At 33.8% G+C, this 20,950-nt stretch overlaps 1 protein-coding gene across 1 annotated transcript in view; it reads left to right on the top strand.

Moving 5' to 3' along the window:
• Window positions 1-20,950, top strand: part of RANBP17 (RAN binding protein 17) — a 302,985-nt gene that overhangs the window by 31,237 nt on the left and 250,798 nt on the right. Inside the window, exon 12 of the mRNA XM_077757358.1 lies at window positions 1,400-1,593. Coding sequence (XP_077613484.1) covers window positions 1,400-1,593 — 194 coding nt within the window. The remainder of the gene's footprint in view (window positions 1-1,399; window positions 1,594-20,950) is intronic.

Below are 20,950 nucleotides of genomic sequence, written 5' to 3'. Positions count from 1 at the left end.
TTTCAAAGTGGCATTCCCACCAGCAGTGTATGAGATGTAATTGCTTTTTGTTCTCCTCAGCACTTGATATTGTCAGCTTTTTTAAATTATAGTCATTCTAATAGGTGTGTAGTGGTACCTCCTTTTGGGTTTAGCTTACATTCTCTTAATGACCAATATTATTTACCATTTGTATATATTGTTTTATAAAGCAGCTGTTAAAATTTGTTGCCCCTTTTTTAAATTGGGTTGTTTATTATATTGAGATATGAGAGGTCTACATATAAGGTCACACATCTTTTTATTGTATGTGTTTTATATATTAATTTCCAGTCCATAGCTTGCCTTTTCATTTCCTTCACAGTCTTGCAAAGAGCAGACGTCGTAGAGTTAAATGAAGTTCAATTCATCCTTTATTTTTTCTTCTACAAGTTTTATAGTTTTAGAATTTACATTTACTTCTATGAGCCATTTCGAGTTAATTTTTATATATGATACGAGATAGCTTGAAGTTAGTTTTTGTTTTTTGTTTGTTTTTTATGGATGACCAATTATCCCAACATCATGTGTGGAGAAAAGACTATTTCTTCTTCATTGTATTGCCTTTATACTGTTTTCAAAAATTAATTGACCACATGTGTGTTTTCTGGACTCTGTTCTCATGAATCTATGTATTTTTCCTTCTCTCAATATCCTGTCTTGAATACTGTAGCCCTATAAGCTTTGAAATCAGGTAGTGTGTCTTTTACCTTGGTTTTCCCGTTTCACAACTGTTTTTGGCTGAAAGAGCCTTTGCTTTCCCATGTAAACTTTAGAATCATCTTGTCAGTATCTACCAAAAAAAAAAAAAAATCCTGCTGAGATTTTGATTTGGATTGCTTTAAATTTGTATATTTATCTAGGGGAAGAATTGATACCTCAGCAGTATCAGGTCTTTCAGTCAATAATCATGTTTATCTTTTGATTAATTTAGTTCTTTTGTGATTTCTTTGCTCAGTGTTGTGTGGTATTAAGCCTTCAGATTTTATCTGTGTTTAATTAGGTTTAATTAATTAGATTTTTTCTGGTTCCTTTGCAAGGTGCAGTTTTTTAAATGTCAATTTCCAATTGTTCATTGTTAGTAATGCAGTTGAGTTTTTTATATTGACCCTGTATGCTAGAGCCTTGGGAAACTCCTCTGTAAGAAATCGTAACTTCTGTTTATGGTTTCTTTGGGATTTTTCATGTGTATAATCATGTTGTCTTCAAATATAGATATTTTATTTCTTACTGTCCAATCTGTTTGTCTTCTTTTTCTTTATCCATGATGGAATTTTTATTTAACATAAAGTTTATTTGTAGTGAATAGAAACATATCACGCTTAAAGAAGATATATCACATTCTAATGTTGGCCACGAACTTGTTCTTATGTATTTGCAGAGATCATTTAGATGATCCACTGGATGACACCGCTACTGTGTTTCAGCAGCTGGAGCAGTTGTGCACTGTCAGCAGATGTGAATATGAAAAGACGTGCACTCTTCTTGTACAGTTGTTTGACCAAAATGCGCAGAATTACCAAAAGCTTCTTCATTCAGCTTCTGTGATAACTGTGGACATGGCAATTCAGGAAGGTCAGTAAACTTTGTATGACTATCTATGTTGTCATGTTGAATTTCAAGTAGCTTCATTAATCACCTTGATAATTTTACTGCAAATTATTTTTATGTATTTCCCCCAATTCCTAGTCCTCTAATAAGCCATTAATTCTGTTACACTGGGTATTTTGGTTGCTTAGTGGTTAATTTTCAGTTCTCATTTATAAGATACATGGGAAGTATTTCTCTGGAATCAGTATCAAGGAAGGAAAACTGATCATGGTATTTGAGTAGACTTCATTAAGTTGTAACAGTCTTTTAACTAATCATGTTTTCTTCTTTGCTATAGTTGACTGCAAATTCAGAGCCCAATTTCATTAAAAAATTATATAAGACCTCATTATGGTTTTGCATTTGTGTATTAGCCTTCACCATGGCTTTAGTTTACTATTACATTTGGAATTCCTCACTTCCCTCATTTTTTTCTTTAATCCTTTATTGAAGGACGATTTATTTATTTCTGACTGTCCCTTTAAATCCTTTCAGGAACATAGCAGGGAATAAAATTAAGTAAATATATTTTTCACATTTAAAAAAAATGAAATGAATATGGGACTGGAACTGACTTTATACATTTCTAAAAGAAGACACTTTAATTATGGTTCCAGAATTTTTTTTTTTTTTTTATGCTTGTTCCTTTTATTGTTTTGGAAAGTGAGTAGTAAGGGATAATAGTCAAACTCACTTTCAGTGATTTCCTATCTAAACTCTTTTTAAAAAATTGTTTAAAAGATTATCTTTTACATTTACATAATATCTTCTTAAAATTCCTTTTATTACCAGTGTTTGGTTTTGGTTTTTGGGTCACACATTAAAAAATTGCTGACGGACTACATAGTGGAGTAGTTAACTCTACTTCAAATAATCTCTTAAGATCTCATTATTTATAAATTAAATTGAGTAGCAATATTTTTGCAGCATTTTAGTCTTCATGATTGATTTCTTCCTTCAGAGTCTTCCAAATTATTAAATATTAAATACATACAAAAGGTTATGTGTGTATGTTGAGACATAGTGACTAGCAGTAACAAACACCATCACACAGCTTAAAGAGTAGGTCAGTATCTGTATCTTTGTTTTCCCGTTGTTTCTCTGTCCAAATCTATCCTTTCTGCCAGCAGGAAATACTTGGAATCTTGAATTTTGTTTATCAATTAGTGCCTTTTATTATTCATAGTATTACTGGATGTGTGTGTATACATATATATATTCTGAAAATAATTCATGGTTTTGCAAATTTCTGAACCTTATACAACTGGAATGAAACTGTATTCTACAACTCACTTTATTTTTCTTTCTTAGTATTGCATTTATGAGGGCTTGTATTGATGCTATGACTATAGTTTCTTCATCTGCACTGCCACTATTCTTTTGTTTGAATATACCAAATTTATTTATGCATTTTCTTGTCAGTAGATATTTGTATTTTTTGTTTTTTGCTAATACAGAGAGTGCTGCTGTAAAGACTGTTATGTGTATCCATTACATAATTTCAGTAGAATGATGCCAAACTAGTTTACAGTGTGATTTCCTACTTTCCTTCCCACCCACCCTGAGCTAGATCTTTGGCAACACCTCATTATGTTAGACTTAAATTTTTACCAGACTAGTTTAGGTAATATACCTCATGAGAAGTTTAGTATTGTTTTATGTTTGTTGATTGTTATTTGTGTCATTATCAATGATGTATATATTTACAGTTTTTGTTCATTTTTCTCCTCACCATTTGGATTATTAGTTTTTCTTTTACTGCTTGAACTCTTTGTGTGTTTTTGATGCTAACCCTTTAGTTATTTGAATTGTGAATATTGTCCCTAAGTTTGTGATCTGCCTTTACATATCACTTTAATGTGGCTATTCTCTTATTTATTTTCATATCAGACTTTATTTTAATTAAATCACCTAATCTTTTTAAAGAGGTAATATATCCACATTGTCCAGAAAACAGAAATTAACATATTTTGTGTTTCAGTTCTATGATCTGTCCTCTTGTTCTTCACTCTAAGTAGCAATTTTTTACTAGTTTTACATATATTTTCAAAGTTTCTCTATGTATACACAACTATGAATTTATAAATTCTTATTCCTCTTTGTTTTCTTAGGATGTGGTATACACCCTTAATATTCTACTCTTGATTTTTCTTTCATTTAACAGTGTACTTTATGGCTATTTTCAAATGTAGAAAATACTTACTTCTTATAGATGCATAATATTTTATTTTTTTACTGTATCATTATTTAATCATTCCCTCTACCATTGAAAGCCATTGTAGTTATTTTTCATCTTCAGCTATTCAAATTAATGCCATATAGATTAACCNCCCTGTTGGGTAAAGGGGTAAATATTTATAACTTTTGTAGTTATTCCCAAATTACTCTTGGAAAGGTTATGTCAATTTACTTGGCCACCAGCTGGCTATCTATGGGGGTGTTTCCATATTGCCTTCACAGGATAATTTTACCGGGCCTTTGAAATTCTTAGCTATTCTGTAGGTGAAAAATGGTTGCTCAGTATAATTTAACATTCTCATATCAGTGCGGTTAGGTATTATTTAAATTTATTTAAGACTGTTTAGTCTTCTTTTTCTGTAATCACCTATTGACTTCTTTGCTGTTTTTTCTTATTGGGTTGTTGGTCCTTACTTTTCTCCCTAATTTTTTTAAGAGCTCTTGATATTTTAGAAAAATGAGCTCCTTGTCTGTGATAAGAGTTGCAAATACCTTTTTCTTTTCTTTCTTTCTTTCTTTTTTTTTTTAAGTGTACGGTTTGATGAATTGAACAGTTATTCATAGCCATGAACTATGAACTATCACCACATTCAAGACAGAGAGCGTTTCCTTCACTCCAAAAAATTTCCTCGTGCCTTTAGATACCATTCCCTGACTCTCGATGAAGGAACCACTGGTTTCTGTAAACTGTGGTTTGTCTCTTTTAGATTTTTGTATAAATGGAATCTAGCAATTAGTAGTCTTTTGTGTTTGACTTTGCATAGCAAGTTTTTGACATTCAAATATATTTGTATATTAATATTTTGTCCCTTTTTTATTGCTGCATAGTATTCCATAGTATGGTTTTACCATAGTTTGTCTATCCACTGTGTGATAGGCATTTGAGTTCCACTTTCAATTTTGGAGGCTCTTATGAATAATGGTGGTATGAACATTTGCAGACAAGTCTTTGTATGTACTTAAAGTTTTTATTTCTCTTGGGTGAATACCTAAGACATATTGGTGGGTCATGTGAGAAATGTACATTTAATATTACAGGATACTACTATATTGTTTTACAAAGTGTACCATTTTCCATTTTCATTAACAATGTATGAATTTCATTTGCTCCACATCTGCATCTTGATTTGGTATTGTCTTCTTAACCTTAGCCACTCTACAGGGTATCTAATAATGTATCATTGTGGTTATAATCTGCACTTTCCTCATATTTTACAGTGCTATGCTTTTTGGCCATTCATATATTTTCTCTTATGAAATATTTATTCGTATTTCTTGCCTATTTTTAAATTAGATTGTTCTTTTATATGTATTCTTATCGGAATTGTATGACTTATATATTCTGTATATAATTTCTTTTTCACGTATATGTTTGTAAGTATTTTTTCTCTGTCATGTGTCTTTAACTGTTCTTCAAAGAGCAGAAGTTTTAAATGTTGATGACCTACCTTTTCAACTTTTTCTTTCTGGCTTTTGCTTTTTGTATTTAAGAAATCCTGTGCAATGCAAGTCACAGAGATATTCTTTCTTCCAGAAGTTTAATAGTTTTAGCTATTATGTTTAAATCTGTGAACACCTGGGGTTAATTTTTGTGAATAGTGTGAGTTAAGGGTAAGGCTCCTTCCCCAACCCATACAGTTATACAGTTGTTCTAGCACCATTTGCTGAAACAACTTTCTTCTTTCCAACTGGTTTACTGTAACACCTTTGTCAAAAATCCATTGATTATAAAAGGCTAGGGTTTATTACTGGACTCTATTCTGTACCATTGAGCAATACATCTATCCTTATGTCAGTGTTATACTGTCTCGATTACTGTAACTTTGTAAGTCTTGAAATCAGGCAACCTAAGTGTCTCATTCTTCTTTCTCACAAATAGTTGTGTCTGTCCTAGATCTTTTGCATTTCTTTATTAATTTTAGCATCAGCTTGTTAATTTCTTTAAAAAAATCTCACTAGAATTTGATTGGGATTGCCTCAATCTATGCGTCGATTTGGGCCGTCTTCATAATATTGAGTCTTCCAGTTTGTGGACATGATCTATTGCTCCACTTAGATAGGTGTCCCTTAATTTTCTTTGCAATGTCTGATTGCTTTTGGCACGTAGACATTAAAAAATGTTTCATTAAATTTATTCCTATATATTTTTGATGCTGCTGTAAATTTTATAATTATTCTCTGCTGCTCTATACAACCAGAATTGGTTTTTGTCTTTGTGTCCTATGACTTTGCTAAATTTACTTATTCAAATAGCTTTTTTGTAGATTCTTTTGAATTGTTATGTAAGATCATGTCATCTGCAAATAAAGACAGTTTTATGTCTTGTCTTCAGGCCTTTTATTTCTTTTTCTTGCCCTATTCCACTGGTAGGACCTCTAGTACAATATTGAATAAAAGTGGTAAGAGTGGGTAGTCTGGCCTTATTTCGGTTTGTACATATAAAGCATTGAGCCTTTCACCATTGAGTAGGATGTTATCTGTAGGTTTTAAAAAAGATATTCATAATTTTAAGGACTTTCCCTTCTATTCCTCTAGTTATTTATACTGAATGGTGCATTGATTGTTTTTAATGCTTTTTATCCACCTATTCAAATGACCCATTCTTTTTCATTTTTTTTTACTAATATAGTGAATTACATTGACTGATTTTTCTGTGTTAAACAGCTTTACATTCCCAGGGTAAATCCTATTTGGTTATTGTATAATGTTCCTTTATATAATGTTAGATTCTATTTGTAAAATATTTCTTATTTTACGTTGATGTTCATGTGGGATATTTATCTGTAGTTTTATTTTCTTGTGATGACTTGCCTGGTTTTGGTAACAGCATAATACTGGACTCATAAAATGAGTCAGGGAGTGTTTCCTCTTCTTTCTTTATCTTCTAAAAGAGTTTGTGCTTTGTTTCACCAGCAAAGTCAGTGGGCCTAGAGGGTTTAGAATTACAAATTCAATTTTTTTAATTGATATAGGACTATTCAAATGATCTGTTTAAGTGCCTGATTTAGTCGTTTGTGTTTTTCAAGGAGTTTATCGTATTTTAAAATTTATTGTAATAAGGTTATTTTTTAATATTGTTATTATTTTTTTAAAGTTTAGTAGAGAGAGAGAGTGTGAGTGAGAGAGAGAGAGAGAGAGAACATGAGTGGGGAACAGGCAGGAAGGTTGGGGGGGGGGGGGAGAATCTCAGGCAGGCTCCGTGCTGTCACTGGAGCCCAATGTGGGGCTTGATCTCACAAACCATGAGATTATGACCTGGGCAAAATCAAGAGTAGGTTGCTTAACCTACTGAGCCCCCAAGGCACCCTGTTATTATTCTTTTAGTGTCTGTAGGATCTGAAATGATTTTCCCTTCATTCTTTCTCTTTTAATTGAAGTATACTTAACATGCAATGTTATTAGTTTCAGGTGTACAACATAATGATTTGGTATTTGTATATAATGTGACATGATCATCATAGTAAGACTAGCTAACATCTGTCATCATACGTAGTTACGAAAGTATTTTCTTCTTGTGATGAAAACTTTAAAGATCTGGCTCTTAGCAGCTTCCAGATATGCAATACAGTATTAACTATAGTCAACATGTACATTGCATCCCTATGACTTAGTTTATAACTGGAATTTTGTAACTTTTGACCACATTCACCCATTTTACCCATCCATCTCTGATTCTTGATATTGACAGTTGTTGCCTTTTTTTTCTTTTCCCCTAAATGACCCAGTTAGATATTTATCAATTTTGTTAGTCTTTTCAAATAACCAACTTTTAGTTTCATTGATTTTCTTGGTTCACTTTTTTATTTCATAAGTTATTTTAGCTTTGTTATTTTCTGCCCTACACAGTTTATTTCATTTGGTCTCTCCACCTCCCTGCCCATTTTTAGATAGAGATTTCATATCTTTGAGTTTTAGATTTTTGTATTTTTTAATAAAAACAAAGCTATAAATTTTATTGTTACGCATTGTTTTAGCTGCATCTCATGAATTTTGATGCTTTATTTTTATAGTCATTTAGTTAAAAATATTTTCTATCTGCATTTCTTTGTTAATTCCTGGATTATTTGACAAGTGTATGCTTTTTATTTCAAATCTTTGGGATTTTCTTAGTTGTCTTATTGTTACTGATTTCTAATTTAATTCTACCTTGGTCAAATATTATTTTGTAGGATTTAAAACTTTTTAAATTTATTGAGACTTGTTTTATGACCTAGCCTGTAGTGTGTCCTGGCAAACATACCATGGCCAGTTGAAAATAATATGTACTTTACCATTTGGGAATAGCAACTTGTAAATAGAAATTAAGTCAAGATGGTTACTAGTGTTTTTCAGGTATTCTTTGTCTTTACTCATTTTTTGTTTTGTTTTGATGTGTTTCAGTTATTTATAGAGAGAGGTATTATAATCTCCAGATATGATTGTGGAATTGGCTATACTACTTTTAATCGTCAATTTTTGCTTCTATAGAAGTAAGACATTTATAAGTATAGACATCTATAATTGTTCTGTCTTTCCTACTAATTGACTCTTTAATCTTGAAATGCGTCTTATCAGATACTACCATAGCCAGTGCCTTCCTATGCTTTCCATTTACACAGTGTATCCTTCTCCATCCATTTACTTCCAATCTGTCTGTGTCTTCATATTTACAGGACATCTCTCTTAGATAGCATATAGTTCTTCCTTTTTAAAAAACCTATTCTGACCATCCTGTCTTGTAACTGGAATGTTTAGTCCATTAACTAAATGGGGTGAAGGAGGACTGCGAACTAAATACCATGTGAACTATTTCCATAGAATGAGGTTCTTTATATCATACTGCTAGTCTGTAGTAAGGCTGCAGAGCGTGTGAGGTCTGACTTGAAAGTTGTTTCCTCCTCTCTACCTACTGTTAAAGTCAAGTCAGACAGGTTTCTCTGTTGTCTTTATCTGGGAAGGGCAGGTTTTCCCCCTCCAGTTTGTTTTTTTCACAAAGAATGAGTTTCTTGTTGGACTCCTCACACTGGGCATGCCCTAGGCTTTCCATTAGCCCTCAGGGAGAAACTCAAGTTCTCTAGTTGTTTCCATGCTTATGTCTCTAAATTTTAGCTCTCACATTTTTGGCCTTTGAGGATTTATTTTACTTTATCAGCTCAGAAGTACATTTGGTGCCTTTTGACAAATTGGACAGGTGCCGATGTAACATAAAGTGCACAGGCTGGATTTTCATCCCTCCTTGTCTTTTTAGACAAGTGTCTTTGTGTAGACAAGTGTCTTTAAGTGTCTTTGTGTAGCTGTGGTTGCCCTTTAAGCCTGTGTCATGGTATTTTTAAAGTTTGTTTTTGTCTAATGTCTCAATGGCATCCCATATAGTACCTTTTCAGATTTGTTTTCTCCATTAATTCAGATTATGCTGTGTTATAGTTTGGTTTATGTTTGGCCAGCTACCTATTAAATCCTATTTTTCTTTTTAGTTTATATCTCCAATAGTGTTTGCTTCTTTAATAGTAAAGAATTAGTAGTTTTCACTTCATTGTGGTCACCTTGATGCTCTGAAAGGCTTTTCAGCTACAAAACAGTCCGCTCCCGGAGAAATTTTTTAATGCATTTCTGGGCTGGAAATAAGTACACGAAGTTTTTGAGGTTCCTTCTCCTCCCCTCTGCTGCTCTGCACTCCTCTGTCCCCCCACCTCTTCTCATTATTTCTCTCTCTCTCTAAAAAAGCAATGAACTTTAACCAGAATGGGACTAGTCAACAGCAAACAAGGGCAAAAGGCAGTATTACTTTCAAAGGGAAATCATCAACAGCAATGATTAAATTGGTGGCAAAGCCTTAGGCCAGTGACAAAGCAGGTGTACTGAACGTAAGGTTCTTCTATTAAGTTGGACCCTTGAGAGGGGATAACGTGGTCCCAAATTGTTAGAGTCCCTTGGTGTCCAGCAGAATAGTAAGTTAAAATCTTCTCTGACAAATAGCAACTATAATTTAGGGCCTTGAGAATCCTACAGATTAAGATCAACCAAATGAGTATTCCTAATTTAAAAAATAATGAGCACACAAATAATGAAACAGGACATCATGAACGAGCACTAAATGTTAGAAACAATAAATTATATATTTGATTTGGACCTACCTGAGGACTTAAGATATTAGAATTGGATAGGAATATAAAATAATTCTGTATGAAATGTGTAAAGAAATAAAAAAATAGAATCACAAATGAGCAAAAATGATGATGAAAAATGACCAGGCAGACTGAAGAAGACAAGTAAAATCTTTATTACTGAAGAAAAATTTTTGTGATCTGAAATTTAATGGATGCATTAAACAGTAAGTTAGATCTAGCTGAGAAAAGAATTCACAAACTGGCAGTTGGGTTTGAAGAAATTTTCAAGAATGTGGGGAAACAAGGAAAGTGAGAAAACTAAAAGTGAAATTAAAGGATAGGATAGAATTCCATGATTTCAAAGTCAGTCCCAGAAAAACAGAGAAGAGAAAATGGATCAGAGACAGTAACCGAAGATTCTCTAGTCAGAGTTTTTCTGGATGAAGACATGAATCCATCGGTAGAGCAAGCCCAACACTTATCAGCCCAAAACAGAAAAACAGCATTTTAAGTCCAACTACATAGTCTCAAAGACAGAAAATCTCAAAAGCAGCTTGAGAAGTGTGAAATAGACTGGTGAACTCACTTTTCAACAGTAAAAACGTAAGCCAGAAGATGGTAGAATTTTATTTTTTAAGAATTGTGCCAAAATAACAACAATCCTGTAATTATGTTAGCTAAAGTATCTTTCAAGAACAAGGATGAACAAAAGATTTTCTACCCACAGAAAACCAGGAATGGTTTCTACCAGTAAATCTTTGCTGAAGTTCTTCATTAAAAGTTTTCATCAACAAAATGAAAAAGTAACCTACCCAAGGAGAGAAGATATTTGCAAACATACATCTAATGAAAGGTTAATATCCAAAATAACACTCAGCAACAACAGGTACATCAAAAGGTGGTCAGCATCACTAAACATCAGGGGAAAGCAAATCAAAACCACAATGAGAGACCACCTCACACCTGTTAGAATGGCTTTTACCTAAAAGACCAGAGAAAACAAGTGTTGACAAAGATGTAAAGAAAAGGCAACCATTGTACACCACCGTTAGGAATGTAAATTGGTACAGCCACTATGGAAAACAGATGGTAGTTCTCAAAAAATTAAAGATCAAGCTATGATATGATCCAGCAGTTCTACTTCTGTGTATTTACTCAAAGAAAACAAAAACACTAACTTGAAAAGATATCTACAACCCCGTATTTATTGCAGCTTTGTTTATGGTCGCCAAGACATAGAAGCAATCTAAATGTCCATTGATGGATGAGTGGAGGAAAAATGTGGTGTGTGCGTATGCGTGTGTGCGTGCATGTGCGTGTGTATAAAGTGAAATGTTATTCAACCATAAAAAAGAACAAAATCTTGCCATTTGTGACAGTAAAGATGGATCTTGAGGACATTATGCTAAGTGAAATAAGTCAGAGAAAGATGAATAACCATATGATTTCACTTATATATAGAATCTGAAAGTAAAACAACAAAAATCTGAACTTATAGATACTGAGAACAGATTGGTGATTGCTAGAACAGGGGAGTGGAGAGTGGGCAAAATGGGTAAAGGTGGTCAAAAGATACAAACTTATAGTTAAAAAATAAATAAGTCATGGGGATGTAATGGACAGCATGGTGACCATAGTTAGTAGTAGTACTGTATTGTATATTTGAAAGTTTTTGAGACAGTAGATCTTAAAAGTCCTCACCAAACAAAAAGTTGGTGACTGTGTGAGGTGATGGATGTTAACTAGACCTATTGTAGTAATTGTTTCCTAATATATACAAATATCAAATCATTATCGTTTACACTTACAGCTAATGTCAATTGTATCTCAGTTTTAAAAAGCTGAGCAAGTTATTTGTATATAAAGCAAGTCTCAACAAATTTCAATCAGATAGCATCAGAGAGTCCACATTGTTATTAACTTGCAATTAAAACTAAATGGCAAAAATAATAAATAATAAACAAACTCCATACACTTGGGTATACTTCTAAGGCAGGCAGGATACCACTTTACTCCCAGTAAACTGGCAAAAGTAGCAAATCGTACAGGAGAATGTAGATCAAAGGAATTCTTATATACTTATGGGAGGAGTATAAAGTAAATCAACTGGAAATGGGTTGGAAATCAATTTGGTTGTATTTTGCAGAGTGGAATATTTCGACTCCCCGCTGACCGGGCCCTTCCACTCTTAGGTATGTCCTCTAGAAAATCTCTTCTACGTACGAGGACATGGGTGAAAATATTCATGCTCTAATTGTTCCTAAAGACACAAAGTGGAAACAGCTCAAATACTCATAAACATGAAAACAAACAGATCATAATGGTTATACAATACAGTATTATATAACAATAAAACTGAATGAAGTACAGGTATACTTATGATGAATGTCAGAGATAGGATAGCTAGTGACATTAAGCAATTTTCAGGAAACTGTGTATAGTATGAAACACTTAAGAAAGCCCCAAACAAGAGAGACTAAAAATATATTGTTTAGGAATATATGTGTAAGTAGTAAAATGAGAAAGAAAAGTCAAGAGAATAGTAAGCATCAAATACAGGATCCTGGTTCCCTCTAGGGCGGCAGGTAAGAGGATAGGCTAGGGGAGGGGTATGGGGTAGGTGTGACAGTATTGGTGAAGCTTTGGTTCTTAAGTTGGATAGGGAGTTCACTGGTGTTTGTTTTATTATACTTCATATCCATTACATATAGCTTCATATATATCAAATATATTACAATGTAAAAAGATTTAGATATAAAATCAAATACCTGTTTGCTTACAAAAGGGTACCCAATGAAAGTATAACTGTTCTGAGATACAGGAATGGAATTAACGTCAGTGTAATAATTTATTGATATTAAATAGATGTATCTAGAATGCAGTCAGGCCTTGACTAATTCTTGATTAATATAATATAAATTCAAGGAGTTTTTATCATAGGATATACTATGTATTTTTAATAATACTTCAGAGTCTTAATGCTCAATACATAGAAAATTTTTAACATTTGTTTCCTTGCTTTCTTTTGTTTTCTTGATCAAAAAGTCAGTGGGAAGGAATCCGCTTTTAAAGATATCTCTGGTCTACTTAAAAATGATTGTTTTAGGGGCACCTGGGTGGCTCAGTCGGTTAGGCATCCGACTTCGGCTCAGGTCATGATCTCACGGTTCGTGGGTGCGAGCCCCGCGTCGGGCTGTGTGCTGACAGCTAGCTCAGAGCCTGGAGCCTGCTTCAGATTCTTGTCTCCCTCTCTCTCTGACCTTCCCCTGCCCATGCTGTCTCTCTCTCTCTCAGAAATAAATAAAACATTTCAAAAAATTATTGTTTTATATTACAAAAAATGCCTAATGTGCCTCTAGTTTATACCATTGTATGTAGCAGTATTCAATTTCTTTTGTGCAGACTAAACACTTCAGTTAGTGTTGAACAAAGAAAATTATATGCTCTCGTTATGTGTGCTTTAATTTAGATGCTTAATGGCTTTTAATGTTACAAAATAAGTTTATTATTATATTATGATCTCATTTGTATTATATTGTCTTGCTCTTCCATATTTGTGATGATATGGTCATGGTTTACGAAAACAATAATCCCTAAGAAATAGGTCATTAACAGTAGTTAACGATTACTTGTGATCTATGGTAATGACTGATTTCTTTGGGATTATTGCAGTTATAAACCATAATTACAGATTATTACAGCAATAATTATTTTGTTAAAGGAAAAAATGTTCTGTGCTTGAACAGCTGCTAAAACAAGTGCCCTGAACATTTCAGAATAAATAGAAAAATGGAAAATTATAATGGAAATTTAGTCTCATTATAAAGATGAGATTCAGAACAAATTTATAGATATGAAACTCGTGTATTGGATATTTAAATTTCTAAATGTAATTTCGATTTATGGATTTACATGGTTCTTTAAACTTTGTGGACAGAATTCTGTAGCCAAAGTAACATTTATTATTTTGAATTTTGTCAGCCTAAAATCGTTGAGGTTTAGGGTAAGGATGTGTATGAGAAATACCACTTCTCATTCAGTCAAATATGAAAATTATCTTTGATAGCTTAATAATAATGCCCTTATATTTCGTTGTTGATTTCTAACACTAATCCTAATTTATTCAGGCAGTGGTCGTTAAGTCTAAGGGTTAAGAAATGCCTGCTTAGTTGTTTGTTGTATAATAGAAGTCACTGTTTCCTAAAATAAGGAGAGTAAAGTAACATTCTATTTTTCCTCTGAATAAACAAACTTCCATTCAGGATTTACTATAATTTCAGAAAAAAAAATGCTCACAATTGATCTCATGCTATTTTTTGCATAGAATTTTTTGATATACAAGCCTTAATTTTTTCAGTCACAGAATAAAAGGAATTAAACAATAAAGAATTTAAATTTGAGAAATCCATGTCCTGTATTTAGTATCTTTTATCTTTCTTTTATTGGACAGTGCTACTTATCAACTGCATTGAAGAAATCATTTAAAAAATTTTTTTAATAGTTTATTGTCAAGTCGGTTTCCATATAACACCCAGTGCTCATCCCTACAAGTGCCCTCATCCATGCCCATCCCCCTTCCCCTCCCCCCCACATCCATCAAGAAGAAATCATTTTTTCCCTTTATCGGTCTCTCGGTTCAATCCTTTAGGCATGGATTCTCTCCCTTCCCACTCTTCCCCAGACACACACCTATTTAGTTATATCCCTATGGCAGAACATGCCACATAGAAAAGTACATGAATGTGTTTTACTTGGAAATTATTTTTTCACTTTACAGTTTTTTGCTTGTTTGTTTCACAAACGGCATTAAGAAAGTATATGTGACTAATGGTAACTAGCTTTAATTGGCACAAGCCTCTTTGGCAGAGAGGAAAAGATCTTAAAAATTCTTATATATTGTATGACTTAATTTTCTTGAGCAGCTTCTAAAGTAAAACTCAGAATGAATATATAAGTGTAGCATTGGTATGTTTTGGGTTTTGTAGGTTTGAGGTAGAAAATTTTCTAAAATGGGAAGGCTATTTTATAATCATAATAATAATATAGTAATAATAGCCAACATGTACTGAGCACTTATAGCGAGCATTCTTATGAGCACTTTATATGCACAATATTATTTAGTGTTTGTCACAAGCCTGAGAGCCAAGTGTAAGTATCACCCTCATAATTATAGATGAAGGGATTAAATCCAAAAGAAAGTAAGTAGCTAGCATTATAAATAGTAGAGGCAGGATTTGAACCCAGCCTATGGTCTTGGTAGCTAAAATGTACTGCCCTCATCTTTTAATATTGGTATTTCAACAGAGAGATATAAAAACTACATGCATGAGGAATTCTTTACTATTTTCAAGTAGGCTTGTTTTTATCAAGAGCTAGTAGGCAAATGTTTCTGAATTTACATTAGTGATAAACTCCCAAAATAAGTTTGCTTATTTTAAGTTCACCTGTTCAACCCATACTAATTTCATGTGTCACATATACTTGGTTTTATCGTGGGCAGTTTGGGAATCAAAGGAAGCATGAAGGACCCTAGACATGATCCCAAAGGCAGATGCAATCTCATCTGTGATTAAAATTTGGAGATAGAAAACATTCGGGAGTAGGAATTAAAATGTGTTAAATGAAAACTCGAGAGATTCTTGGATCATAAGATATTGTTGGATCATCATGGTCCAGCTAATTGTCAGCTGTGGTGTTTGAGTATTCCCTGTCATCAGTCTTGAGAGGAAGTAGTATCTCCTAATGGTATGAGAATGAACTCTTAGAACCCCGTTTTCCATATTGGAACCATAGCTTTGCAGTACTTAATAGGAATATTTGTGATGATAAATAAATATAAATATAGGTAATAGATAATGTTTAGAACATTGCCTAGTGCATGGAAAATACCATATAAATGTTTGCTTTATTTTTAGTAATAGTCAAGCTTGCTTTAAGAAAAACCAGTATCTAGGGACACCTGGGTTGCTCAGTTGGTTGAGCCTCTGATTTCGGCTCAGGTCATGATCTTGTGGTTTATGGGTTTGAGCCTCGCCTTGGGCTCTGTGCTGACAGCTCAGAGCCTGGAGCCTGCTTCAGATTGTGTCTCCCTCTCTCTCTGCCCCACCCCCACTCATGCTCTGTCTCTTTCTGTCTGTCTGTCTGTCTCTCTCTCTCTCTCTCTCTCAGAAAGTGAATAAACATAAAGAAAAAAGTAAAACAAGTATCTGTGGCCTGGGTAGCTCAGTTGGTTGAGTGTCTGACTCTTGATTTCAGCTCAGGTCATGATCCACGTTGTGACATTGAGCCCTATGTCAGGCTGGGCACTGTGGAGCCTGCATAAGGTTCTCTCTCTCTGCCCCACTCTGCCTCTCTCCTGTTTGTGTTCTCTGTCTTAAATAAAAATCAAATAAATAAAAATGAACAAATAAATGAAAAACCAGTCTCTGAGAACCTAAGTTGATAAAACACATAAAGAAGATTATTATGTATACTTAAATAATATTTTTCATTTTGAAAAAAATTTGTAGCATGATATTTTTTAAATAATGACTCCCATTGGGTAGGTAAATTATTACACTGCATTCGCCGAAAATTATGCTTGCAGTGTTTCAGATTCACATCCATTACTCAAAATGCATATGTCTCGTGCACAGTTGCAGCATAATCTATTAATAATGACCTCTGTAAGATTCTGAGAAATACAGTCAAATCTCCTTATTCAGAATTTATGATCTGTAAAGTTGCTGTGAACACTGGATTAGCAAATATTAAACCATTCTTTCTAGGGTAGATACGGGGTTAGATTCCTGCAGCCCCTGGTCACAACATTTTCTTCGGCTGATACACATATAACCTTGTTTTATATGGGTTCCTGTTTTAAAACACTTTGTTTAATGTAGATTGTTGATTCATTAACATTGTACTCTTAGCCAAAATCCGTAGCGCTCGTGCCTGGGTGAAGCTTATCTAACACAGGTATTTTCTCTGAGTCACATAACAGACTTTTTTTCACATAGGACGACTATGCGACACTTCACTATTCTTGGGGGTATTTTTAAATAGTAAAATCACCAACAGAAAGCGCAAATTTGGGTACAAAAATGTTGGGCACCAAAAAGACCATGAAAGAATACTTACTTGCTTGCAGTATGAAAGATGAAATAAGAAAGCAAAGTGTTGCTTTGTTTTCCCAAAGCTTGGAATGTACAGATTTTTTTTGTTGTCCACTTACACATGAATGGTCACAAGTATTTTGGGAGTTACAAGTAAACTTTAGCGAGATGGCCAATTTTCAGATAAGAGAATCTGCAAATGATGAAGATAGACTTTATTACATCTTGACTGAGTATGCTTTGAGAAGAAATTGCTTTTGTTTTATTTAAGCAGTAAAAATATAATTACCATTAACATTCATTTTTAGTAAGGAATTCTACATTTTAATGTTTACTAAATTGGTAGTAAAATGTTAACTTGTTCTTGCCTGTTTCATGGTTTCTTTTCTATGTAATGATTTCTTAATCCAGTAACCCATGTCTCTTGATAACTTACAGTGTGCCAGCACTGCTTTGGGCTCTGGAAATGCAATAAACAAATAATAATAATAATAATAAGTTATCATGCAGTTGATAGTCTGTTGGAATAGACTGGTAACAAAGCAAGATAAATAAGAAAAATATACATTATACTAGAAAGTGATAAGTACTAAAAATAAGAACAATGAAGCAGAGAAGGAGGGTATGAAATGTTGGCAGATTATGTTCTAGTTATCTCTTACCAAAACTTAGTGGCTTATCAAATAACAATAATTTTATTATCATCTCTCACTGTTCTCTGGTGTTCCTATGTCTCAGGTGGACGATTCTCATTTGGGATCTTTTAGGCATTGTAATCAGATGACAGCTGCCATTGTAGTCACCTGAATGATTCTTTACTCACAAGTCTGGTATCTGGGCTGGAGCGTTTGGTGAATAGTCTCTCGTTGGGCATTTTTCTCACTGCATTGCTAGCTTGGGCCTCCTAATAGTGTGGTGTTCTCAGGGTATGTGGTCTTTTTACATGGTGATTGGCTTCCCCAGTGTGAAATCCCTAAGAGACTGGAAGAAGCTGCGGGTTCTCTTAACCATCTCTTAACCATTAAAGACTGGAATAATGTCACTTCCACCATTTTCTTTTGGTCAAAGCAGTCAACAGTCCAGCCCCCACTTAAAAGAATTGGAAGAATAGACTCCACTTTTTGATGGCTTGTGTATGCATGGAGAGAAGGAATTGATGATGATTGTCTGGAAGATGTGCTATGTACACTAGGTATTGAGAGTTGATAGGGTGGCTACAGGAAGTCTTACTGAGAAGGTAAATACAAAGTGAGGCTGGTCAGCATGGTTGTATCTTTCTCCAGTTATATTAAGCTATGTAAGTATAGGCAAAGACTATGTAGGGAATTGGATTTAAACAGTCAGGGATTTGTAAGATGAGTGTGTCAGAGCAAGAGAGGAATTGAAGTGGTATGCAAGGCAGAGATTATAATGACTGAGCATAGAACTGAAGCTAGGTAAGCAGAGTAGAAAAGACATGAAGCTTGTAAGAGACCGAAAAAACTAGTAGAACAAATAAGAGGTTAGCAAAGTTGCAGGATACAAGATCAATAAAAAATGAACAATGTGTCTATATGCTACCAATTAATCAAAAATGAAGATAAGTTCAGGTAAAATAGCATCAAAAACAATAAATTACTTAAGCATAAGTTTTTTAAAAAAAAAAGGTAAGACCTATATACTGACCACTATAAACCATTGTTGAAAGAAATTAAAGATCTAACTATGTGGAAAGACATCTGTGGTCATGGATCAGAACACTTGATATTGGTAAGATGACAGTATTCCTCATATCGACCTATAGACTCAGCACAATCTCTGTTAAAATCCCAGCTGACTTCAGCACGAGAATTGACACTCTGATCCTTAAAATCATAAGGAAATCCAGGAGACCCAGAATATTCAAAATAACTTGAAAAGCAATGTTTAAGGACTTACACATCCTGATTTCAAAATTTATTAAAAAGCAAATGTAATCAAGATAGTGGCATTGGCATAAAGATAGACATCAGAATTGTGAAATATAATTGAGAGTCCAGGTATAAATCCTTCAGTGTATACTGAATTGCTCTTTGATAAGAGTGGCAAATTCAATTCAATGACAAAAGAATAAATTTTTTTGACAAATGGTGCTGGGACAGTTGGATACCACATGCAAAGCATAAGACCGATATCTCTCACCATACACAAAAATTAAGTAAAATAAATCATAGACCTAAATGTAAGAGTTAAAACTCTGAAACTCAGAAGAAAACATAGGAGTAAATCTTCATGACTTTGGGTTGGGCAGTGGTTTCTTAAATGTGATACCAAAAGCTGAAGTGACAAAAGAAAAATTCAAAATTTTGGGTACATCAGAATTAAAAATCTCAGACTGTTTCAAAGGATACCATCAAGAAAGTGAAAACACAACCCAGAAAATGGGAGGAAATATTTGCAGGTTTTGTATCTGATAAAGGACTTGCGTCTACAGTATATAAATAACCCTTACAGGTCAATAATAAAAAAGATAAATAGCTCAATTTAAAAATGAGCAAAGGATTTAAACAGACTTTTCTCCAAACAAGACATGTAAATGGCCAGTAAGCATATGTGAGGATGGTCAGCATCCTTAGTCGTCAGGGAAGGACATATTAAAATTACAGGATACCATTTCACACTCCCTAGGATGGGTATAATCAAAAAGATAATAGCAACTGTTGGTAAGGGTAATGCTGCTTTGGAAAGCAGTTTGGCCACTTCTCCAAATGTTAAACATATATGTATCATATGACTTAGTCATTCCACTTCTAGGTATACCCAAGAGAAATTATCCACATAAAAGCTGTGCACAAATTTTCATAGCAGCATTATTTTTTTAAGTATTTAAATTCTCGTTAGATGATATACAGTGTAATATTAGTTTCCGGTATACAATAGTGTTTCAGCATGTGCATACAACACCTGGTGCTCATCACAAGTGTATTTCTTAGTCCCATCACCTATTTCACACACACACACACACACACACACACACACACACACACACACCACCTTCCCTCTAGTAATCATCAGTTCTCTATTGTGGAGTCTCTTTCTTGGTTTGCCTCTCTTTTTTCCCCCTTTTGCTCACTTGTTTCTTAAATTCCACATGTGTAAAATCGTGGTATTTGTCTGACTGACTTATTTTACTTAGCATAATATTCTGTAGCTCCATTCATGTCACAAATGCAAGATTTCATCTTTTTTAAGTTTTTAATGTTTATTTACTTTTGAGAGGAGGAGAGGGAGAGACAGAGGCATGAGCTGGGGAGGGGCAGAGAGAGGGAGACACAGAATCCAAAGCAGGCTCCAGGCTCTGACCTGTCAGCACAGAGCCCAACATGGGGCTCGAACTCATGGACCTTGAGATCATGACTTGAGCTGAAGTCAGACGCCTAACTGACCGAGCCACCCAGATGCTCCAAGATTTCATTTTTTTATAGCTGAGTAATATTCTGTTTTATATATATATATATACCAAGACACTTGAGCTGTTTCTATAAATAAGCAGCATTATTTTGAAAGTCAAAAGGTAGAAACCATCCACATGCCCATCAGCTGATATATAGATGAATAAAATGTGATATGTCCAACAATGGAATTTTTTAAAAATATAGTTGATATACAGTGTTCGTTAGTTTCAGGTATACAACATAGTGATTCACCTTGTCTATACATTATGGTATCCTTACCATGAGTGTAGTTACCATCTGTCACCATACAATGCTATTATAGTGTCATTGACTATACTATACTATATATATATAGTATATACTATAGATATACTATAGTATCATTGACTGTCATCCCTACAGTGTGCCTTTTATTTTCATGACTTATTCATTTCATAATTGGAAGCTTGTTTTTCCCCCTCCCATTCACCCATTTTGCCTGTCCTTCAACACCTCCCACCCTGGCAACCAT

This window comes from Crocuta crocuta, unplaced genomic scaffold, assembly GCF_008692635.1.
Source record: "Crocuta crocuta isolate KB4526 unplaced genomic scaffold, BGI_CrCroc_1.0 scaffold131, whole genome shotgun sequence".
NCBI lineage: Eukaryota > Metazoa > Chordata > Mammalia > Carnivora > Hyaenidae > Crocuta > Crocuta crocuta.
This window is presented reverse-complemented; position numbering and strand designations above follow the sequence as displayed.